The sequence below is a fragment of the Dendropsophus ebraccatus genome, chromosome 10, assembly GCF_027789765.1.
Source record: "Dendropsophus ebraccatus isolate aDenEbr1 chromosome 10, aDenEbr1.pat, whole genome shotgun sequence".
Taxonomy (NCBI): Eukaryota; Metazoa; Chordata; class Amphibia; order Anura; family Hylidae; genus Dendropsophus; species Dendropsophus ebraccatus.
In genome coordinates, this window is record NC_091463.1 from 41,817,201 (window position 1) to 41,842,645 (window position 25,445).

At 45.8% G+C, this 25,445-nt stretch overlaps 1 protein-coding gene across 3 annotated transcripts in view; it reads left to right on the plus strand.

The window, feature by feature from the left end:
- NUP62CL (nucleoporin 62 C-terminal like) overlaps nt 1–25,445 on the plus strand; it is a 153,281-nt gene that overhangs the window by 91,615 nt on the left and 36,221 nt on the right. For all 3 annotated transcript variants that reach the window (XM_069944255.1, XM_069944257.1, XM_069944256.1), the window contains 2 exons: nt 10,354–10,467; nt 11,110–11,182. In XM_069944255.1, the coding sequence (XP_069800356.1) occupies nt 10,354–10,467; nt 11,110–11,182 (187 nt within the window). The remainder of the gene's footprint in view (nt 1–10,353; nt 10,468–11,109; nt 11,183–25,445) is intronic.

Below are 25,445 nucleotides of genomic sequence, written 5' to 3' on the forward strand. Positions count from 1 at the left end.
CACACTGCGGAATGGCGAAGGATAACCCTTTGTGCATTCCGCAGCTGGCACCCGCCGGCGGACTGATGCGAGCGCATGTCTCTACCCGTGTCATAGACTCCATTCTATGCACGGGCGGAATCCGTCGTCCGTCCAAAGAATGAACACGTTGGACGGAGAGCGGAATCCGCCCGTGCATAGAATGGAGTCTATGACACGGATGGAGACGTGCGCCTGCATCACTCCGCCGGTGGGTGCCAGCTGTGGAATGCACGAAGGGTTATCTGTCGCGATTCCGCAGTGTGCATGTACCCTTAGAGTGTATGTGGGAAGGGACACCCGAATGCAGCCCCCAGATGCCCCCTCCCCCCCCCCCCCCATCCTCGGAGTTAGTGGGAAGATCGTCCGGGAACTGATCTTCCCACTGCTGGATAAAGGTCACCACCTGTACGGGGATAACTTTCATACCAGCACCCCCCCCTCTTCCGGTCCCTCGCTGCCCGAGCTACTGTAGCTTGCGGCACGATGCGAACATATCAGAAACAGTAATAGCGCCCTAATATTTAGCAGCCATGGAGCGGACCCAGCGCTTCTGGATATGAAGGACCCCGTATCGCACCAGGACAACATCTTCCAGATGACGTCCCCCACACTGGAAAACAGGAGACCCCAGAAGAAGTGCAGAGTGTGGGGTAACAGGGGGATCAGGAAGGACACCATTTTCCAGTGTGACACCTGTCCTGATCCCCCCGGCCTCTGCATACTGGATCGCTCCAAGGCGCACCACACGTCACTGGGGTTCTACATTATCTAAATTCTGTCCCTTATTCCTATTTCAGGGGTCACGTTGATCCAGGGATTATTCTGATCGCCATTATGGAGTCGGGAAGGAATTTTTCCCCTGTGATGAGGCTACTGTCGTCTGCCTCACGAGGGTTTTTTGCCTTCCTCTGGATCAACACAGGTTGAATTTGATGGACACCTGTCATTTTCAACCTTATAAACTAATAATTGGCCTAATACCCCCAAATAAATTAGAATTGTCCCTTTTCCCCAGCTAAGTAGGTATGGCCGCCATTCCCATTAGAGGATGCTATGATGCAATTACAAAGCTTCTGTGCGGCCAGGACAGTAGAAACCCCCGACAAGTGACCCCATTCTGGAAACTACACCCGATAAGGAATCTAACAAGTGGGGCAGCGGGGATATGGCCCCCTGGTGGCGGCCACATTTGGGACGTGAAAATGAAAAAAATTGTATTTTTTATTTTCTCGGCACATGTTCTACGTAAGTGCCCGTCAACAGTGGGGTCCATATGCTCACTGCACCCCTTGTTAGATTCCTTATGGGGTGTAGTTTCCAGAATGGAGTCACTTGTCGGGGGTTTCTACTGTCCTGGCAGCACAGGAGCTTTGTAATTGCGACGTGGCCTCCATCCTCCATTCCAGCCTCTAAATGGCGCTCTGTCCCTTTGGTGACTTGCCCTGTGCCCATATGGCACACTATGCCCACATGTGGGGTATTTTCGTACTCAGGGGAAACTACCCTACACGTTTTGTGTTCATTTTCTTTTTTAACCCCTTGTGGAAATGGAAAAAAATCAAGGCTAGACCAACATTTAGTGTAATTTTTGTAAAATTTTTACTCTAAATCATTAATCTTGTCATGATTTTTTCATTTTCACAAGGGGTTAAAAGATAAAAAAAAAAACATTTAATGTGTAGAGCAATTTCCTCTGAGTACGGAAATACCCCACATGTGGACATAAAGCGCCATGCGGGTGCAGGGTAAGCCTCCGAAGGGAAGGAGCGCCATTTGGTTTTTGAAGGCTGGATTTGGATGGAATGGATTTCGAGGGGCCATGTTGCATTCAAAAGGCCCCTGTGTTGCCAAGACAGTTGAAACCCCCCACAAGTGACCCCATTATGGAAACTGCACCCCTCAAGGAATGTAACAAGGGGTGTAGTGAGCATATGGACCCCACTGGTGACGGACACAAATGTGGAACAATGTGGCTTGAAAATGAAATATTACATTTTTTACACTATAATGTTGGTTTAGCCTTGAATTTATCATTTTCACAAAGGGTTAAAAGAGGGAAAAAAAACAAAATGTGTAGAGCAATTTCCCCCGAGTCCGTAAATACCCCACATGTGGACATAAAGCGCCGTGCGGGTGCAGGGTAAGCCTCCGAAGGGAAGGAGCGCCATTTGGTTTTTGAAGGCTGGATTTGGATGGAATGGATTTTGAGGGGCCATGTTGCATTCAAAAGGCCCCTGTGTTGCCAAGACAGTTGAAACCCCCCACAAGTGACCCCATTATGGAAACTGCACCCCTCAAGGAATGTAACAAGGGGTGTAGTAAGCATATGGACCCCACTGGTGACGGACACAAATGTGGAACAATGTGGCGTGAAAATGAAATATTACATTTTTTACACTATAATGTTGGTTTAGCCTTGAATTTATCATTTTCACAAAGGGTTAAAAGGGGGGAAATTGCTCTACACATTTTGTTTTTTTTCCCTCTTTTAACCCTTTGTGAAAATGATAAATTCAAGGCTAAACCAACATTATAGTGTAAAAAATGTAATATTTCATTTTCACGCCACATTGTTCCACATTTGTGTCCGTCACCAGTGGGGTCCATATGCTCACTACACCCCTTGTTACATTCCTTGAGGGGTGCAGTTTCCATAATGGGGTCACTTGTGGGGGGTTTCAACTGTCTTGGCAACACAGGGGCCTTTTGAATGCAACATGGCCCCTCAAAATCCATTCCATCCAAATCCAGCCTTCAAAAACCAAATGGCGCTCCTTCCCTTCGGAGGCTTACCCTGCACCTGCACGGCGCTTTATGTCCACATGTGGGGTATTTACGGACTCGGGGGAAATTGCTCTACACATTTTGTTTTTTTTCCCTGAGTCCGTAAATACCCCACATGTGGACATAAAGCGCCGTGCGGGTGCAGGGCAAGCCTCCGAAGGGAAGGAGCGCCATTTCGTTTTTGAAGGCTGGATTTGGATGGAATGGATTTTGAGGGGCCATGTTGCATTCAAAAGGCCTCTGTGTTGCCAAGACAGTTGAAACCCCCCACAAGTGACCCCATTATGGAAACTACACCCCTCAAGGAATGTAACAAGGGGTGTAGTGAGCATATGGACCCCACTGGTGATGGGCACAAATGTGGAACAATGTGGCGTGAAAATGAAATATTACATTTTTTACACTATAATGTTGGTTTAGCCTTGAATTTATCATTTTCACAAGGGGTTAAAAGAGAAAAAAACACACTATGTGTAGAGCAATTTCCCCCGAGTCCGTAAATACCCCACATGTGGACATAAAGCGCCATGTGGATGCAGGGCAAGCCTCCGAAGGGAAGGAGCGCCATTTGGATTTTGGAGGTTGGATTTGGCTAGAATGGATGATGAACGCCATGTCGCATTTACAGAGCCCTCGTGCTGCCAAGACAGTGGAAACCCCCCACAAGTGACCCCATTATGGAAACTGCACCCCTCAGGGAATCTAACAAGGGGTGCAGTGAGGATATGGACCCCTTGATGACGGGCACATTTGTGCCATGAAAGTGAAAAAATGAAATTTTTCCCTTTCACGTCACATTGTTCCACATTTGTGCCCGTCACCAGTGGGGTCCATATGCTCACTGAACCCCTTGTTAGATTCCTTGAGGGGTGTAGTTTCCAGAATGGAGTCACTTGTGGGGGGTTTCCAGTGTCTTGGCAGCACGAGGGCTCTGTAAATGCGACATGGCCCTTGAAATCCTTTTCAGTGAAATTCAGCTTCCAAAAGCCAATTGGCGCTCCTTCCCTTTGGAGGCTCGTCCTGCGCCCCCTTGGCACTCTATCGCCACATGTGGGGTATTTCCGTACTCGGGAGAAACTGCGCTACACATTTTTTGTCTTTGTTTGCCTCTTATCCCTTTAAGAAAATGAAAAATTGAAGGCTAGAACAACGTTTTAGTGTAAAAAATTAATTTTTCTTTTTTCACGCCATATTGTTCGGAAAATCTGTGAAGCACCTATGGGGTCCAGATGCTCACCGCACCCCTTGTTACATTCCTTGAGGGGTGTAGTTTTCTAAATGGTGTCCCTTTAGGGGTGTTTTTTAGGTTTTGGCACCCCAGAGCCTCTGCCAACCTGAAGTGGTACAGTCAGAAATGACCAAATATAACGGAGGCGTTGAAATTCACTAGGCGCTCCTTTATATCTGAGGCTTGTGGTTGCGTCAAATAGCGCAATAGGGTCACATATGGGGTATTTCTATAAACTGCAGAAACGGGACAATAATTATTGGGGTGCATTTCTCTGGTAATAGGTTTATAATTATGAAAAATATTGGATTACAATAAAATCTCTGCACAGAAAATTAAAATTTTCAAATTCCTTACACACTTAGCTTTTATTTCTGTGACTCCCCTAAAGGGTTAAAACACTTTCTGGATATGCTTTTGCAGAGTTTGGGGGGTGCAGTTTCTGAAATGGGGTGCTTTGTGGGGCTTTCTAACATACAGGCCCCTCAAATACACTTTAAACCTGAACAGGTCCCTAAATATATCTGATTTTGAAATTTTACTGGAAATTTGGAAATTTGCTGCTAATGTTTTAAGCTTCCTATTGTCTAAAAAAAAATGAAAGATAGTTTAATAAATGCCGCCAACATAAAGTAGACATGTTGCTAATGCTATTTAATATATAATTTATGTGGTATAACCACTTTCTGTATACGCAAAAAAAGTTTCAAAGTTGGAAAAATGCATTTTTTCACATTTTTTCACATTATTTGGGTTTTTTTCATAAAGATTTGTTATGAGTATCGACTCCAATTTACCAGAAATGTAAAGTACAATATGTCACGAGAAAACAATCTCAGAATTAGCCAGATAGGTAAAAGCATCCCGAAGTTATTAATGAATAAAGTGACACTGGTCATATTCATAAAATTTGTCTCTGTCATTAAGGCCATTTCAGGCTCTGTCCTTAAGGGGTTAAAGTATCTCATTTTCATAATAAACATGAGAGAAAATGCACCCCAAATTTTGTAATGCAGGTTCTCCTGAGTAGAACGGTACCCCATATGTGGGCGTAAACCACTGTATGGGTACACAGCAGGCCTCAGAAGTAAGGGAGCACCTATTAGCATTTCCAGTTCAGATTTTGCTGAAGAAATTTCTGAGCGCCAGGTGCGTTTGCAGAGCCCCTGTAGTGTCAGCAGAATAGAACCCCCCCAAAAGTCACCCCATTTTGGAAAGTACACCCATAAAAGAATACATCTTGGGGTGTGGTGACCATTTTGACCCCACAGGTATTAGAGGAAAGTATTCAAAGAAGACAGTAAAAATGAAAAAATAGAATTTTTCCAATAATATGTTTGTTTAGTTTGAAATTTCTCAATTTCACAAGGAACAGGGGAGAAAACTCACCCCAATATATGTAACGCAGGTACTCCTGAGTAGAACGATACCCCATATGTGGGCATAAACCACTGTGTGGGCACACAGCGGGGCTCAGAAGGGAAGGAGCGCCAATTAGCATTTCCAGTTCAGATTTTGCTGAAGAAATTTCTGAGCGCCAGGTGCGTTTGCAGAGCCCCTGTAGTGTCAGCAGAATAGAACCCCCCCAAAAGTCACCCCATTTTGGAAAGTACACCCATCAAAGAATACATCTTGGGGTGTGGTGACCATTTTGACCCCACAGGTATTAGAGGAAAGTATTCAAAAGAAGACAGTAAAAATGAAAAAATAGAATTTTTCCAATAATATGTTTGTTTAGTTTGAAATTTCTCAATTTCACGAGGAACAGGGGAGAAAACTCACCCCAATATATGTAACGCAGGTACTCCTGAGTAGAACGATACCCCATATGTGGGCATAAACCACTGTGTGGGCACACAGCGGGCCACAGAAGGAAGGGAGCGCCAAGCATTTTCAGTGCATGATTTTCCTGAAGAAGTTTCTGATCGCCAGGTGCGTTTGCAGTGCCCCTGTAATGTTTACAGAATAGAACCCTCCCCCCCCCCCAAAATCACCCCATTTTGGAAAGTACACCCCTCAAGGAATTTATCTTGGGGTGTGGTGAGCATTTTGACCCCACAGGTATTGGAGGAAAGTATTCAAAACTAGACCTTAAAAATGAAAAAAAATTGAATTTTTTCAATAACATGTTTGTTTAGTTTGAAATTTCTCAATTTCACTAGGAACAAGGGAGAAAAAGCACCCCAAAACTTGTAACGGAGGTTCTCCTGAGTACAATGGTACCCCATATGTGGGCATAAACCACTGTATGGGCACACAGCAGGGCTCAGAAGAGAAGGAGTGTCATTTTAGTTACAGGCAATATGTGGGTGTTTACTGGTTATCTGGGGTGGTAATAGACAATCTCAGGGTGTTTACTGGCTATCTGAGGTGGCAGCAGGCAATCTGGTGGGGTTATGGGCAATCTGGGGTGGTTACGAGCAGTCTGTGCCAATCTGGGGTGGTTACGGTCAATCTGGGGTGGTTACGGTCAATCTGGGGTGGTTACGGTCAATCTGGGGTGGTTACGGTCATTCTGGGGTGGTTACGGTCATTCTGGGGTGGTTACGGTCAATCTGGGGTGGTTACGGTCAATCTGGGGTGGTTACGGTCAATCTGGGGTGGTTACGGTCAATCTGGGGTGGTTACGGTCAATCTGGGGTGGTTACGGTCAATCTGGGGTGGTTACGGTCAATCTGGGGTGGTTACGGTCAATCTGGGGTGGTTACGGGCAATCTGGGGTGGTTACGGGCAATCTGGGGTGGTTACTGGCTGTATGGGGTGGTTATGGGCAATCTTGGGGTGGTTACGGGCAATCTGATGGTGTTCACTGACTATCTGGGGTGGTGACGGGCAATCTGGTGGTGTTCACTGACTATCTGGGGTTGCAACGGGCAATCTGGGGTGGTGACGGAAAATCTGGGGTGGTGACGGAAAATCTGGGGTGGTGACGGGAAATCTGGGGTGGTGACGGGAAATCTGGGGTGGTGACGGAAAATCTGGGGTGGTGACGGGAAATCTGGGGTGGTGACGGGAAATCTGGGGTGGTTGCGAGCAATCTGTGGTGGTTACAGGCAATTTGGGGTAGTTACAGGCAGTCTGTGGCAATCTGGAGTGGTCACGGGCTGTCTGGAATGGTTATGGGCTATGGGGGGGGATACGGGCAATCTGGGGAGATTACGGGCAATCTGGGGAGATTACGGGCATTCTGGGGTGGTGACAGGCAATCTGGGGTGGTTATGGGCTGTCTGGGATGGTTATGGGCTGTCTGGGATGGTTATGGGCTGTCTGGGATGGTTATGGGCTATCTGGGGTGGATACGGGCAATCTGGGGTGGATACGGACAATCTAGGGAGGTTACAGGCAATCTAGGGTGGTTACAGGCAATCTGGGGTGGTTACGGGTAATCTGGGGTGGTTACGGTAATCTGGGGTGGTTACAAGTAATCCAGGGTGGTTACGGGTAATCCAGGGCACTTGACTTTGGTGACAGGCGTAAAAAAGTGCCGGCACCATTTGGAACAAGCGATCAGTGGTATATAGTATATACCGCTGATCACTTGTACTAGGACCACACCGGGTGGTCACCGATCATTGCCCCATGCTCTCCGCCACCTCCGGTGGTGGAGAGAATGAAGCTTGGATCATTTTTAGGAATCCATCACTGTGAACAGAGTCTGTTCACAGTGATGACGGCGGCCATCATGGATCAGATGGCCGCCCAGGGAGGGGAGGGTCAGTGGCCAGGTCACTAGGGTTAATTCTGGGGATGGGGGGACATGTTTTCATCTCCTCTCACTGTGGATTCACGGTGAGAAGAGATGAAAGCGTTCAGCTGCGCTGGCAATGCCCGTTACCGGTAGCCGCCTTTATACTGATAATAACGGCGATCACCGGTGAGGGGACTGGCCGGGACTAACCCCACACTCTCCCCCAACCCCTCAGCTACCTCCGATAGCTGAGAGGAGGGGGCTGCAGGCATTACCGGCGCCGCTGCACTATTCTGCACCATCGCCATAAAGAGCTGATGGCAGCAGAATAGAGCCCATTAGTGATCGCCGTAAAAATCCGTATCGGCGGTCACTAATAACATAATACATGTATTCTCTGGGTCGCTACGGTTACGGCGATACCACATTTGTATAGTTTTTTTTAACTATTACCGCTTTGGCGCAATAGCAACTATCTTCCTAGCCAAAACCCACAAAAACTGTCCCTGCATTGCAAGATCCATAGCGTTCTCATCTTTTGCGCGACAGAGCTGGTTTTGGGCTTATTTTTTGCGGGAAGATCTGTAGTTTCTATTGATACCAAGTTTTATATGTATATGACTTTTTGATCTCTTTTATGACTTATTTTCTAAAGTGGATTGATACAATACAGCTATTCTAGTACTTTTTTTTTCTTTATTTTTTTACAGCGTGTGTCGTGCGATATAATTATTGGTATAGTTTTATAGATTGGGTTGTTACGGACGTAACGATACCAAATATGTATAGGATTTGTGTTTTTGATCACTTTTATGTAATGTTTTATAGTGTATGGGGAATGTAATGCATCTTTATGATTGGGGGGGGCTGGGGGGGGGGCTGTGTTGTGCTTGGTGCACACTTTTTTTTCACTTTTTTTTACTTTTACACTAGTGTACATTACTGTACACTAGTGTAAAATTGATCACTGATACAATACATTGCAGTACATCAGGTACTGCAATGTATTGTATCATGCCTCATGCTGACAGGCAATAGCCGCGGCCACCCCTGTCAGCATCAGGCATCTCCATGGTGACCCCGGGGACCTTCATTAGGACCCCGGAATCACCATGGAGACATCGGGACCCCGGACGGCGCCGCGGGACATCGCGATCATGTAAGTGACCCACGGCGCCGTCCGGGATCCACCGGGACCCGTTAGATGCCACTGTCATGGTTTGACAGCGGCATTTAACGGGTTAAACTGCCCGGAGCGGAGAATCCTCCGCTCCGGGCAGTTACAGGAGGGTGTCAGCGGTCACACTGACCGCTGATCACCCGTCCTGCAGCCGCCGCCGGGCGGTAATTTATTCCGATGTGCCCGCCGTTAAAAGGCGTACGCATCGGAATAAAGCCCATTAGTGGCCGCCGTGAAAAGGCAGCATGGCGGTCACTAAGGGGTTAAGGGCTTTTTTTGCTGGAACATTTTTCGAGTACTGAAGAGTTTGAAAACCAAGGTATAATATTTGAAGTGTTGCATGCCTCTTAATACAATAGTGTCTTGGTGTTAAAACTGAATCAGTAAATGACTGTGGTAGACTTGTAAGTATAATAAAACCTAACTTTCATTGTCTATATCAAATCCACCACCTCTGTGGTGTAAACATGGTAATACAATCAAATAGGTAAATATGTGAGCACTGTTAGTACCTGTCCACTTAAAACTGTAGTGTATCCTACCTGTCCATTAGGAGTCCCTTGGTAAGGACCTCCCCAATACCAGGAGGAGCTATTCCTATTCTGTGGAGAGGTCATGGGTAATTTACCCAAGGGGGATCTAGTTAGATTATAGGTGACCTAACAATAAGTAGCTAGTTTGGTAGAGAATGCACTGTTTGTTTGGGTTCATAAGGGAATTGGAATATGGACATCAGCTTATCTCTTAACATCTCCTGCACGTATAATGCCAGCATTCATCATCTCTACCTTTGACCCTGTACTGATTTATCCGGACCTAACCAGGGGAAACTATGAGAACACCTAAGGTGACACCCTAAGCATTAGTTGATAGATGGGTACCATAAGTTCATTAGGGCAAGTGCAATCTCTGCCAAACTAGCTATAAATCATTGTCACCCATAATCTAGCTAGATCCCCATTGGGGATTCCCTTCCGAGACTGCTCTCGTAAACCTCTGCCCTGGCTGTATGTTTCTGCACTTTGTAATGACGGGTGGAATAAACTGAGGTCAAATTGTTGATAACTGTACAGTGATTAACCATCCTGGCTTTATAGAATACAGATACAGTCAGCCAGGGAGGCTGTTTTACATGAGCCTTCTCGGAAGGTAGGGAGGAGGTTGGGGGATGGAGAGAGAGCGGCTCACGCACAATTTTCTGTTTCTTCACCACAAAGTATGAAAGGAATTGTTTGTCTCCAAGAGGGGGGATGATTCACTGTGTATTTTACCTAACTGGATAACCCCTTTACGTTTTACTTCCAGTCCAGTAAATTAGTGGTTTTTTCAATGTTTGTTCTATAGACTGTGGGGGGAGCTCTATTTTTGACTTAACAAAGGGTCACCTACTCACTTAGTCAATTGAAGTTTAAACTGATAAGTTTTTTTTTTTTTTGACCATATGTTTTATAGGGACAGTTTTAGGATCAACAACATCATCTGCATCTGGCACTCTTGGTCTTGGCTCCAGCCTTACAACATCTACAGCATCTCTTTTCTCAATTACACCCACAACCTCTGCTTCAGGTATGACTGCATGTATAATGTGAAAATGTCAGCTGAACTATAATATTATTTTGAAGAGACTTTTAACACAATTTCTCTTTAGGTTGACTTGAAAACTATTTTATCTGTCCCTGGTTCTTTAGGATTGTCAAAGTCGCTGGTGACTTTAGTTCTTCAACAAGTTGGTGACCTTAGACACCACTGATTACCTTGTTCTCTTGTTTTCTGTAGGGGCAGGTTAAAGGAATATTCCAGTTTTTTATTTTTGTTTTTAATAAAAATTTAGGGTCCTGTAAAATAGAAAAAACATACTTATTTTCTTGCTCCCCTGTCACCGCTGCAACCACTTATTGTCTGAGCAGAAACCTCGTGTGGATACCAACACAAAGAAATGCAGCATAGTGGGGAGCAAGGAAGAGTAAGGTTTTTTTGTTGTTTTTTTACAGGACCCTGAGCCCAAAATATACAACTTCCTCTGGAGAAAAAAAAAGTCTGGGCATGGCACATCTGTTTCTTAGACGTCTAAAAGAGACAGTGTCATAAATTATATTTTTGTAAACACTCAATTGTGTAAATGTTGAATATATTTCACTATGCAGCATTAATTGCTTCAACATGTAATTTATGTGTATTTCAACAGAGATAATCTATCCTCTTTTGCAGCCACCTTGGCTAGTAAGCCACAGACTACTGGAGTAGTGCAGAGTATTACAACTGGAGGATCAGCTCCTGTAAGGTAAGTGCAAGATAATGTTGATTAGTCCCTCCACTCTTAGGGCCCTATTCCACCGGCCGATTATCGTTAGCATAATCGTTAACGATCTCAAACGACCGCTATTGCGAAAGACCTGAAAACGTTCACTCATTTCCATGGAACGATAATCGTTACTTATGATCGTAATTGCGATCGTTTCTTCTTCCGTATTTATTCGCTATTGCGTTCGTATCTATTGCGAACGACCGAACGATGTCTTATTCAATGCGAACGATTTGCGAACGTTTTGCGAACGAGCAACGATAAAAATAGGTCCAGGTCTTATAAAGCGATCAACGATTTCTCGTTCGGTCGTTAATCGTTACTGCATTTCAACCGAACGATTATCGTTTAGATTCGAACGATTTAACGATAATCTGAACGATAATCGTCCGGTGGAATAGGGCCCTTAGGGGTAGGTTCACACTATGATTGCAATGTTGCAATGGGATGTTGACTAGAGATGCGCGAACCGGGTTTGGGTTCAAGTCCATCCGAACCCGAATATTCGGCATTTGATTAGCGGTGGCTGCTGAACTTGGATAAAGCTCTAAGGTTGTCTGGAAAACAAGGATACAGCCAATGACTATATCCATGTTTTCCACATAGCCTTAGGGCTTTATCCAACTTCAGCAGCCCCCGCTAATTAAATGCCGAAAGTTCAGGTTCGGATGGACTCAAGCATGCTCGAGGTTCGCTCATCTCTAATGTTGACCTTAAGAGCACAGACAGTCACAGGCCCCTTTTGACTTCAGTGGTCTGATCACATCTAAAAACTGGAAAGTATGTACACACCCTTGGTCTGTAGCATCAACACAAATTTTGGCTTAAGGACTTTAACTGAAGGCTTTCTAGGTAACTAGAATGCTTTTATTTTGTATCTAGGTTGGGCCCAGATTTGTGTCTGTGTTGTGGACACCTGAATGTGACCTTAGGGACAGATTCTTCAGTGTATTTTGCAGTAGGGCAACTGGTGTGAACACAATATATTAAGAAATAATACTCACCGGGAAGGGGGAGGGAGTGTCATGGCAGCGGACGCAAGACACAAGACACAAGAGCACCGCTCTCAAGGCCACATGGCTCTAAACTGCTACACACCCTATAAAAAATTCTCACCTGAGATCAGTAAAGCTCCAAGATAATTACTTGTCCCTCTGATGTCCCGGAAATTACAAAAGAAGAGCTCGGTAAAGCTCCCAGACTTTTTTCTCACTGTTGAAGGAGGCCAAGATGTCACGGTGGGCACAACAAGAGATTCCAACACAAAGTCCCTTGGCATCTCCTTCCTCTGGTAGTGCCTTAACCCCTAGGCGACCCTGGAGGTACCTGTACGTCCAGGGCCGCCTACGGGTGTTCAGGGCGGGGCCGCGCTCTTAAACGCCGCGGTCCCGGGTGCCGCATGTGGCCCGGTAATGCGGCTATTAGCTGGCACGGTCCGATCGCCGTGCCCGCTACTAAGGTAATCAGATGCAGCTGTCAAAAGACAGCTGCATCTGATTTCCTGATGCAGCCGTTCCCTGGTGTCTAGTGGGGTGGATCACTCCTCCGGGACATTGTCCGACTCGGGCCGGGGTCTGCTCCCGGCTCGGCACTCTGCTGCTTCCGGCTGCAGTAGCCTGAAGCAATCGAGTGCCTATCTCATTGATCTATGCTGTATGTCTACACAGCATAGATCTCAATGAGAGATCAGTGTGCATATACTAGAAGTCCCCCAGGGGGGCTTCTAGTATATGTGTAAAAGTAAAAAAAAAAAAAAAAAAAAACCTCCCCTAATAAAAGTGTGAATCACCCCCTTTTCCCCCTTTGTTATGAATATAAATAAACAAACATGTTTGGTATCGCCGCGTGCGTAATCACCAGAATTATTAATTTATCACATTCCTGATCTTGCACGGTAAATGGCGTAAGCGCAAAAAATTCCACATTTTTGGTCGCATCAAATCCAGAAAAATTCTAAGAAAAAGCGATCAAAAAGGCGCATATGTGCAATCAAGGTACCGAAAGAAAGAACACATCATGGCGCAAAAAATGACACCTCACACAGCCCCATAGACCAAAGGATAAAAGAGTTATAAGCCTGGGAATAGAGAAATTTTAATGAACATATATTTGTTAACAATGGTTTGAATTTTTTACAACCTATCAGTTAATATAAAAGTTATACATGTTACATATCGTTGTAATCGTTAACAACTTGAGGAACATATATAACAAGTCGGTTTTACCCCAGGTCGAACGGCCTAAAAAAAAATACTTTCTAAATAAAAGAAACATGTTTTTTTTTTTTTACAATCTCACCACATATTGCATTTTTTCCTGCTTTTTCAGTGTACTTTATGAAAAAATTCTGCCTGTCATTGCAAAGTACAATTAGTGGCGCAAAAAATAAGGGCTCATGTGGGTTTCTAGGTGAAAAAATGCAAGTGCTATGGCCTTTTAAGCACAAGGAGGAAAAAACAAAAACGCAAAAATTTAAATTGACTTGGGGTTGTCCGGGATTTTTCAATAAACTATCATTGCTTTGACCTCTGTGGGTGTTGCATATTCTACATACACTTCTTTTTTTTATTATTTAGAAGGCTTACTGTGTTCTCAGGCTCAGTCACATGACCACTCTGCCTGTGTTTTCTTTACTTCCTGTGAAATTCTGTTTCCTGTTCCTGCCAGTGAGGGAACAGTGAGTCATCAGGTGGGTGGGGTTATGCATATATTTCTTTAGCCACACCCCTAACATGTAACTAAAATCTGAGCCCTGAAGAAACTGCAGCAGTAAGGACAGCATGACAGACTACAATCTCTGTACAGCACTGCAGCATAGGTTGGAGCTATAAACGGTAAATAAAGTATGAGGAACAGGGAAGCAGTTGCCCATAGCAACCACTCAGATTCTAGGTTTCATTTTCCAAGGTCTTTTTTTAAAAATGAAAGCAGCAGTCTGGTTGCTATAGGTAACTGCTCCTCTGCACAGGCTTTGCTAAATCTTCCCCTATATTGTTACTATTGTAGTGTAAAGATGTACAGTGTGAGGGCAGTGCTGCTGCTGTGTGTAATATGGAGAGGAGAGAGGACACTTCACCTCATGGCAGTCACCATGTCATCTATCAATCTATTGCTGAGGTAAACTTGTAACAGAATCCTGCCTTATTGAGACCCCGCCCACCAGTAGGATGGCTACTGTAGTGTATATGTAATCCAGGACTACAACTCCTAGCATGTACATGTGTGCTGGGGTTTGTAGTTTTACAACAGATAAAAGTGTGAAAAAACTAGTTGATTTGATAACATAAGTAATTAGCAGATACTGAGCCACCATGCTGGTCAAAAGGACACTTGTAGTAATACAGACATTACCTGCCTATGGGTAGAGTGGGTGGAGCTACAGGCTTGCAGAGCTGTGATGTCACTGCTGACCCCTGTGACCTGGAAGTTCTTTATGTAAACAAACACAAATCCAAAAAGCAGCAAGAGAGGAGGAGGCCCGGGGAAACAGAGGGAAAAAAAGGTTAGAGAAAACCTCTCAGGGAAAGGGACAGATTACAAATTATTCACATTTTTAATAAGAAAAAAATGTTGGATAACCTCTTTAAAGCCTTCTTACAAGCAGACATTAATTTGGCCATTAACTCACTCAATCGAAAATTACCATCCACATCTTGCACATTGAGGGCAAGATCGCGAAACTTACCTCTGCACATAATGATGTTGTCGATAACACCAATCTAATAGATGAGGAGCAATTGCAGCTATGAAGGACTACTCAAGGTGGAATAATCTACAATTTAGAGAAGTTCTGTGTCAGTGAAAAACTGAGTTCAGAAAAAAACTGGTGAATTCAAGTCATATTGAAGCAATCCAGACACAATGTTTCAATGGCATCTCAACGTCATTTTCAAGCTTGCAAAGGTGAAACACAATGCTTCATTTAATGCTGCGTTTACACGAAACGATTATTGGCCCAATCGTACGATTAATGATGTCGGAGTAAGGTTTTTTTTTTTTTCATAATGGTCAGCGTTTAGACGGTACGATATATAGTACGGTAATTCGTTTTGCGATCGCTTAAGCCTATCTCGCACATTGGTTAAATCGTCGAACGACTGTTTACACTGAACGATCTGCGAATTTTTTTGCGAATGATGATTTTAGATCATGTTGTAAGATCAAAATGAACGATTTTGTGTTCGTCGTTTGCAGCGTTTACACGTACGATTATCGTTTGAATTCGATCGTTATCGTGCAAATTCACACGATAATCGCTCCGTGTAAACGCAGCATAAAAGTGCAACATCATGTCTTTAGAAAGATCCAGGGGATTCCACAGCGGGATCCAACCGCTGCTGATTTACATAACTCAGGTGTAGTACACATCAGTGCAAAAATCTATGTAAGTGAATGAAATCCAATTTGAAGGCAGATGGCAATATCCACTATCCTGTTCTGAGCAAAAAAAAAAAAAAAGCCATCCGGTGTCCGATCACGTGATTTCAACACCAGTACTGTCTCCCTGGAAACCACTACAAACAGAGCAGACAACTGGAGGATTCTCACATGCTCCCTGCGGTCTGTCAGGCTTGTGTTTCCCATCCTCTCCATTTCAAGCATGGTCCCGGAAAGAATTATGCTCATAATCCAGGGCACCACTGTACTGTGTTGTTAGAGTTGCACTTTATAGAACTTAAAGTGACTCTGTACCCACAATCTGCATGTACCGTTAGATAGCTTCTTTTAATCCAAGATCTGTCCTGGGGTCAGTTCGGCAGGTGATGCAGTTATTGTCCTAAAAATCAACTTTTAAACGTGCAGCCCTGTGCCAAATTGGTGTGACCTAGAGTGTTTGTGAAAAAAAGGAAAAATTGGCCCCACTGCTAGTGTGAAAATACTAGAGTAGGGACCATGTCTCGAGGACGCCTTAACGTTGGTGACATGATACACTCTGTTTGATCAAATAGTTTGCTAAGATCCTCACTTTTTAATATCTACAGAGCAGGTGTTTACCTTGTGTACGGTGGGAGGAGTATATACGGTAAGCCCTTGCACCTGTGGGTTGCTGCTGCACTTTTTGTTTTTTTGCCTAGAGTGCTTGTGCCCAAGCCCTGCACTGCCTCTCTGTTCCTCCTCCCCACCCTCCTCATTATTAGGAATGCCCTGGGCAGGATTTTTCCTATTCATCACTTGTGTGAACACTGCAGATGGGCCTTAACGATCCAGCACCTGTGCAGTATTCATACAGGTAATGAATTGGGAAAAATCCTGCCCAGGCCATTCCTAATGACGGAGGGCGGGGAGGAGGGACAAGGCTTCGGCACACACACTCTAGGCCAGTGCTTCCCAACCTTTTCCAGCTCGGGGCACCCCGTGGAAAAAAAAATTTCCTCGGGGCACCCCTACTAAATGATCTACAAAATAAAAAAAACGTCATACAGTGACTCACAGGTGGTGTCTTCTTTGATCTGAGGTGTCACTTTCCCTTTTCCTCTCCAGTCCAGTTCTCCATGATGATTTCTTCCAGCTACTTTTCATCTCTTCAGAACCTGCGAGACAAACAATTTAGGCTCCACACATTTCTAGCAACAAACTGCGCTGTTTGGTGTTATGTGCAGTAAAGTGAGTAGGAATGTGGGATGCCCCCTGTATGTAGGATCCCCTGCTGTGCCCCCATGAGCTAATAATGCCCCCAGAGGTGGCCCCATGAGCTAATAATGCCCCCAGAGGTGCCCCCATGAACTAATAATGCCCCCAGAGGTTCCCCCATGAACTAATAACCCCAGAGGTGCCCCCCATGAACTAATAATGCCCCGAGAGGTGCCCCCATATACTAATAATGCCCCCAGGAGCTAATAATGCCCCCAGAGGTGCCCTCATATACTAATAATGCCCCCAGAGGTGCCCCCATATACTAATAAGGCCCCCACAGTTGCCCCCATATACTAATAATGCCCCCAGAGGTGCCCCCATATACTAATGCCCCCAGAGGTGCCCCCATATACTAATAATGCCCCCAGAGGTGCCCCCATATACTAATAATGCCCCCAGAGGTGCCCCCATATACTAATAATGCCCCAAGAGGTGCCCCCATGAACTAATAATGCCCCCAGAGGTGCCCCCATGAACTAATAATGCCCCCAGAGGTGTCCCCATGAACTAATAATGCCCCCAGAGGTGCCCCCATGAACTAATAATGCCCCCAGAGGTGCCCCCATATACTAATAATGCCCCCAGGAGCTAATAATGCCCCCAGAGGTGCCCCCATGAGCTAATAATGCCCCCAGAGGTGCCCCCATGAGCTAATAATGCCCCAGAGGTTCCCTCATGAACTAATAATGCCCCCAGAGGTGCCCCCATGAACTAATAATGCCCCCAGAGGTGCCCCCCATGAACTAATAATGCCCCCAGAGGTGCCCCCCATGAACTAATAATGCCCCCAGTGGTGCCCCCCATGAACTAATAATGCCCCCAGTGGTGCCCCCCATGAACTAATAATGCCCCCAGTGGTGCCCCCCATGAACTAATAATGCCCCCAGTGGTGCCCCCCATGAACTAATAATGCCCCCAGTGGTGCCCCCCATGAACTAATAATGCCCCCAGTGGTGCCCCCCATGAACTAATTATGCCCCCAGAGGTGCCCCCCATGAACTAATAATGCCCCTAGAGGTGCCCCCCATGAACTAATAATGCCCCCTGCTCTGCCCCTAAAAAAAAAAAAAAAAAAACTCCTACTCACCTAATCCGCGCTGTATGGCTGCAGGCAGAAGCTCTCCTCCTCCTCTTCTGGCTCCATCTTGCGAGCCGCGGGGACGGGACGTCCGGCAGGCGTGATGACGTCACATCATCACGCCTGCCGGAGAGGTCACGTCCCAGCCTCCCATAGGCTGCTGGCATGAAGTGTCGGAAGCCTATGGGAGTGAATGTAGGAGCAGGATGCTGACACTTCCTGCTCCTACATTCTGCTCACTCTAATGTTCCCCCTGCTCACAGTGCGGGCGGAATATCAAAGTGATCTGTGCATCCTGAGAAGCTGCGCAGCCGCAGCTTCTCGGGATGCTTAAAGTGACAGCGCACATTTCCCTCCGGGTTCCCTCGGCACCCCTGGCAGGTTCTCCCGGAACACCAGTGTGCCGCGGCACCCCGGTTGGGAAACGCTGCTCTAGGCCACGCCAATTTGACACAGGGCTGTTCAAAAGTTGTTTTGTAGGACAATAACTACATCACCAGCCGAACAGACCCCCAGATCTTAGATTAAAAGCAGCTATCCGTTCTGGGAACCCCCTGTGCCTCCTGACGGTTGATGCTGAGAAAGCTTTTGATAGGGTGCACTGGGGGTTCCTAGAGGAGACCCTTTGGGTAGTGGGGTTAGGCCGTAAAATGATGGACAGAATCCTCGCCCTATACTCGGGCCCTACGGCCCAGGTGCGAATAAACGGCTCTCTGTCCAGTCCCTTTGTGGTCACTAATAGTACCCGTCAGGGTTGCCCCCTATCCCCTTTTTTATATATTTTAGTTATGGAGAGCCTGGCAAATGCTCTAAGGCAAAATGAGGCCATAAAGGGTGTGTGCGTGGGGCGAAGGGAACATAAATTGTCATTATTTGCGGACGACCTCATGATATACATGTCCTCCCCTAGGGTGGGCCTCCCCAACATTATGTCGGAGTTTAGAAGATTCGGTTCTCTTAGTAACTTCAAAGTGAACCTGCAAAAGTCGGAGATCCTGAATGTTACTATACCTGCTCGAGAGGTAGACCTATTACGTGCTAGCTTCCCATTCAGATGGAGATCTGACCACATCAACTACTTGGGAGTTAGTACACCAGCTGACCCCTCCCACATATATAATCTCAACTTTAAGCCCCTTTTGTCTACCCTGGAGAAGGATCTTCGGAGTTGGAGTGCCTTGCCTTTTGTCCTGGTTTGGCAGAATCAGTGTATTGAAGATGGACTCCCTTCCGAAGATCCTGTACTATTTCCAGACCCTTCCTATCTGTCTCCCGTGCTCCTTTCTGAAGCGAGTCAGGCGCATGTTCTCCAAGTTTGTGTGGGGGTCGTCCAGGGCACGCTTGCGGCACTCGGTCCTTATCAGGCCGAAAGATAGTGGTGGTACGGGCTTACCTGACTTCACTGTCTACTACAGAGCATCTATTGCTGCCTGTGTCCTGGACCTTCTCCACAACAAAGCGACTAAACTCTGGGTTGCCCTAGAGCATACCCTTAACACCCATGCCGCCCAAGGGATCTTTTGGATTCCCAAACGGGTAGACACGAGACACTTAGACCTATCCCCCCTACTGAGGACTCTATACTCCTCCTGGAAGGGCTTTGCAGTCAAAACAGGTCTGGTTTCCAACCCAGGCCCTCTCACACCTCTCTTACATAACCCTCATTTCCCAGGGTTAATGAATGGATTCGCACTATTTCCCCTTTCTGCCACGCACACACCCAGGGTCAGAGACGTGGTCCTCAATACCGGAATAAAACCGCTAAGAGATATAGAGAGAGATAGCGGTACTAGATCCGGGACGTGGTTACATTACTTTCAGTTACGTAGCCAGATGGGCTCCTTGGCGCCAGTGGGGGAGCTTTGTATCGGGTTGACCACCTTTGAGCAGATATGTATGGCTGCTGAGCCTCCGGATCATAGAATATCCTTACTGTATAGTGTGATGGTGGCTGAGGGGGCGGAGGACCAGTTGTTGGGTTTCCAGTCGGCCTGGCATGGAGAGCTGGGTAAACAGTTCTCGGGAGAGGAGTGGCAAAAAGCCTTTACACTCACTCACAAGCTTACGGTATCCTCCAGATTGCAAGAACTCAATTATAAGGTGTTGCCCCAGTGGTATCGGACACCTGAACGCCTCCACAAATGGTTTCCCTCCGTACCAGATACCTGCTGGAGGTGTTCCCAAGCCGTGGGCTCAATGCTCCACATTTGGTGGACTTGCCCACCTGTACACTCTTTGTGGCAGGGAGTTCAGGCCTTGTACAACAAGGTCACATCTCATAATTTGACCCTGACGCCAGAGATGGCTCTTCTTTCCATTTTGCCTTGATCACTGCCTACGATTAAGAGGGGCCTGATAGGCTTCTTCCTTCTGGCAGCTCGGCAAATCATTCCCAGGTTGTGGCGGACGATCACTCCCCCCTCTAGACTAATGTGGGCGGAGGCTTTTGGTACCCTGATGCGTATGGAGGAGTTAAGGGCGGATGAGCACAACCTGAGTAAGAAATTCTCCACGAAATGGCGGGTCTGGATATTGTTCCAGTCCTCCCCTGAGATGACTAGATGGTTGGCTGGGGATAATTTCCTTGGAGGTACGTAGACTTCTGACCTGGACACCTCGGGCGTCCTGGGGCTGGGCGGTGGTGGGCTTCCACATTATTCCCGTTTCCCTCTCTTCTCCTTTCCATCCCCTCGTTTCCCTTCTCCCCTTTCCCTTACTTCTTCCTCTCACCAGCCCTCGCTGGACTTTTTGGCACCACGTCAACAGAGAGCAAAGCAGACGAACCCCTCTTCCCTTTCCTAGATGTTTCCATGTCCTATCTCCTCACCCTCCTGGACCTACTCTCCCCCCCCCCCCCCCCCCCCCCCCGTGTTGAGTGTATGTCCGCGTGTATTTGTGTACCCACTTTGTTAACTGTTATTGGTTTGCATATATAACTACTGTTTGCCCACTAAGCTCTGAGAGGGCTGCACTTACTGTAGCTACCTACCGATTGAGGGAGATAGAGAAGATCGAGACTTTCTATCCTGATAGGCTGCAAGCGACATGTTGTCTCATCAGCTTCGGTCCTTTCCCCTTTCCCTCTTTTTGACACCTGTGTCGTTTTGTTCGCATCTTTGGCATAATCACTGACACTTTCTAGATGCATTACCTTTATATGTTTGTTCATGCTTGCTCATCTTATCTTATTTTGTAAACTACTTAATAAAAACAAATTGAACCATAAAAGCAGCTATCCGAAGGTAGTGGTTTGGGGGGGGGGGGGGTCAAATTGTGGGTACAGAGTCTCTTTAAAGGAGTACTCTGAGCAGCCCTTGTAAAATCTAAACTCCTCACACACTGGGGGATGGTTACTGGCTTCCTCTCTGTCACATTTCTTCCCACTCTGGCTGCTCTCTCTGCCCCCTGCACTGTTCTCTGTTGCTGCTGATTACAGCTCCAGCTTCCTGTTTGGACCAGTGCCTGTGTGCTGCATATTCCTACAGTCCCCACAATGCCTTGTTTCCCTCGGCTGCCTCTGTAAACCTCCCACCCACAAACATGGCCACAACCCGCCCTCCATCCCTAGCTCCTCTATTCCCTGCCTCCCTCCATCTGTTCCCCTCTCACTGCACAGCTTAGTCCCCTACACAAGCAGTAATAGTAAATACTGACAACCCAGCCCCCTTATTTGGGTGTCCAGTGAATAAAAACCGCAGCCACCATTGTCTACTTTTAATATGGCATGATGCTGTGGTTGTGCAACCTGGAGTTGCACAGCTTGAAAAATTACTACCAAGAGAAAATGATGGTGGTATTAGTTCTGGAAGCTGTGCAACTCCAGCTTACACACATACAACCAACCCCCAACATGCTATGCTGATACTTGATGATGGTGATTGTGCTTATGAAGCAGAGGAGACCTCGGACACCAGATTCAGCTATAACTCATAGTCCAGCAGCTGACAGCAAGCAGCAACATCTTTCTGGAGCTTGAACTCGGCCATGATCTTCCAGGGAGCATTGAAACAAACCCTTTCAGCTCCAGAAAGATGTTGCTGCTTGCTGTCAGCTGCTGGACTATGAGTTATAGCTGAATCTGGTGTCTGAGGTCTCCTCTGCTTCTCAGTCATTCTGGAGGAGAATCCTGTAGCATCAGACACCAGTGATCTCCTAGCAGGCATCTGGCATTGAAAGGGTGCCAAATGCCTCCTATTAGATCTGTGACATCTGATGCTGCAAGCAGCTGACGATCTCCAGGATGACTGAGAAGCAGAGGAGACTGAGATTGTGCAGAGGAGGGAGCCCGACAGATAATATAGTATGTATTATAAAACTGGGCAGGCAGAGGAGGAGTGGGGCGGGCAGAGGATGTGTTGAGGGGCGGGCTTCCCTGTGACAGAGAGGAAATACATCACGTCTCAATATGGCACCTGTGGAACAGCATTGAGACGTGATGTGTTTCCTTCTTCCTGAACTACAGAACTTCCTGTGGGACTTTGATTCTTTGAAAAACGGGTAACATTACAGCTGTCCTAATGAGTGTAAATGGCAATGTTATATAACTTTCCTTTGTAAGTGCAGTGTTAAATTATGTAATTTGCCCGGAGTACCCCTTTAACCCCTTCAAGACAGCCCTTTGATGCACAAAAGTTCGGGTCAAATTAATGCAATGTTCCTGCCAGTCTTCTAAGAGCCATAGCACTTTTATTTTTCCACCTACAGGGCTGGTTGGGGTGTCATTTTTTGCACCATGATCTCTAGTTTTTATTAATATTATATTGGTGTAACAGAAGAATTTTTTGATATATAATTTAATCAAATCAGCAATCCTGGTACGTGTTTTTTTTTTCCATTTACCGTGCGGGGAGAAAAAGGTTATATTTTATATTATATTATATTAGATCGGACAATTCCGCATGCTACGATATGTAATATGTTCATTTATTTATATTTTTATGTTTATAATGGGCAAGGGGGTCTTTTAAACTTTTATTAGGGGGGGGGGTTATAAGGGGTTTTTTAATACTTTTAAAAAAACTTTTTTTTTTTTTTTTTAACACTTAATGTAAAAGATGCAATCATTAGATTGCATATACTGATCTATGCTATGCCATAGCATAGATCAGTGTTATCGGTGTTAGGGTCATCAAAGGTTTCCCTCATTATGTTGCAGAGATTCTGATTTGATGTTATAGGACCGCCCGGGAGAATACTCTTACTAACACAGCAGATCGTGTATCATGCAAGAATTGTTCTGTTTATTAGTTGAACTTCATTTTCTTTTAAGGCATAATCTCTGGATACATGCCCAAATATCACAAGATTAATAGTTATTGGTTACATCAATATATATCACAAAAGTATGTATAGATACCAGGTGGACATTCTCAAGACAAGCTCTTTTATGCAAGAGAAAAGACTAGCTTATGTTTAAACATTCCAGTGCTAGCTGGTAACTGGAAGAAGCTTCTTTCAGTTCTACAGAATATAGAAAAAACAACTTAATATATCATGCTGGCTATATACCATTATATATGAGGATACAAGATGACTACTGTATTGCTATATGGAGAATCAACTCTAACATCAACAATCTATGTATAGAGCCTGCCTGAGAGCAGACTCTATACATGGATCGCCGAACCGACAGGACGGAGGTAAGAAGCTTACCCCAACCTGTCAGCACATGCGATCGGGACCCCCGGTGCAGAGCTGCACGGATCACTCGGTGACAGATGCTTGATCTGTCACTGAACACCTTAAACGCCGCGATCGCTGTAGATTATGACGTTTAAGGGGTTAATGAGTCAGCTGACTCTCATTACCCCTGGCCCCGGACACTAATGTGAGCGGGATCGCTCTCACTGTAGCTCTCACATCAGTAACCCCTTCAGTACAGGAATGTATATATACATTCCTACTGCACGGGGTATGTGCAGTAGGAACGTGTATATATACAGATTACTGACTGGAAGGGGTTAATATAGTATTTAGTATTATCACTATTACTGAAAGTTTTAACAAAACGACAAACTACAAAAACGTCCAGTGTGAAACGACTGCAATGGAAAAAATTGTTACAATACTGGGAGATAAAATGTCACCCAGTGTTCTAGCTCTTTTAGGTACAATATTACATCCGTCAGATAAAACTTGGGCCAAAATTGGACACTCTTTCAATATATGAAGATGTCTCTGTACGATAGTTTAGATTTGTGTAAAATCAGGAGTATGTGTTATGGAAAGAACAGGTTTGTACTTATGACTAATAAGAGATTTAATTAATTGCCTTCTCTTTTGTACTACTATATGGGAAGCCTTAGTACAATGCATATAAGTATAACCTTGCTCCTTAAAGGAGAAGTCCGGTGAATTTTTTTTTTTATTTAATTAAAGTATTGTATTGCCTCCCAAAAGTTATACAAATTACCAATATACACTTATTGCTTATAAAGTGCTTTTTTTCCTGCACTTACTACTGCATTAAGGCTTCACTTCCTGGATAAAATGGTGATGTCGACTCCCAGAGCTGTGCGGGCTGTGGCTGCTGGAGAGGATGATGGCAGGGGAACACTGAGGGACACAGGGCACTGGAGGCCATTTCCCGTAATAGTTGTATATTGGTGATTTGTATGACTTTCGGGGGGCAATACAATACTTAAATAAAAATTTTCACCGGGCTTCTCCGTTAAAGGGGTACTCCAGTGGGGGGGGAGGGGGGGCTTTTTTTGCTGGGACCGTCCACTCACCTCCCCGGTTCCAGCGGCGGGTCCCGCATCGCGGCCCTCCGGTTCCTGGCCGCTTCCGGGTGTCTGACGCGGACCTGAGATGTAACGTCTCAGGTCCGCTCAGCCACTCAGTGAGGGAGGCGGCATCCGTTTTAAGTCCACTTAGATCCCGCCTCTGTCACTGAGTGGCTGAGCGGACCTGAGACGTATCGTCTTGGGCCCGCGTCAGACACCAGGAAGCGGCCGGGCACCGGAGCACTGCAATGCGGGACCCGCCACTGGAACCAGGGAGGTGAGTGGACGTCTTTTCCCTCGGCCTCCCCCCGCTGGAGTAGCCTTTAAGGCAGCTGTCCAATTTTTTCATTTCCTCTCTGTACTGGATATCAACACTACAATTTCTTTTTAATCAATTATATTTTCCTACCAGAATCTTTTTTTGTGTGTGTGTAGGGTGATTGCTGTCTGCCCTCAATAATGTATTACCTGACTCTCTCTTAAATTTTTATAAATCTCCCTTAGCAAAAGTGTTTGTACATCTCCCTCGTTTAAGATGTCTAAGAGTACCCATCGAGGTGCCCTCTGTCATCCCTGATTTCTGCTCTGGTGGTGGAGCCCTTTTCCCAACATATCAGTCTCTCACAGGACATCACTAGCTTTCTAATATAGTGACGGTAATAGTGCATTGGATTGTTGTGCTGACTGGCACTAATCTGTCCAGGTCTCTTCTTTCAGTTATGGAGGCCATTTCTTCTTTTAGTAGGCACAAAGTGGAGTTTAAAGGCAGAAGCTGACTGCTGAGCCTAGCGAGGTGCCCCGCTAG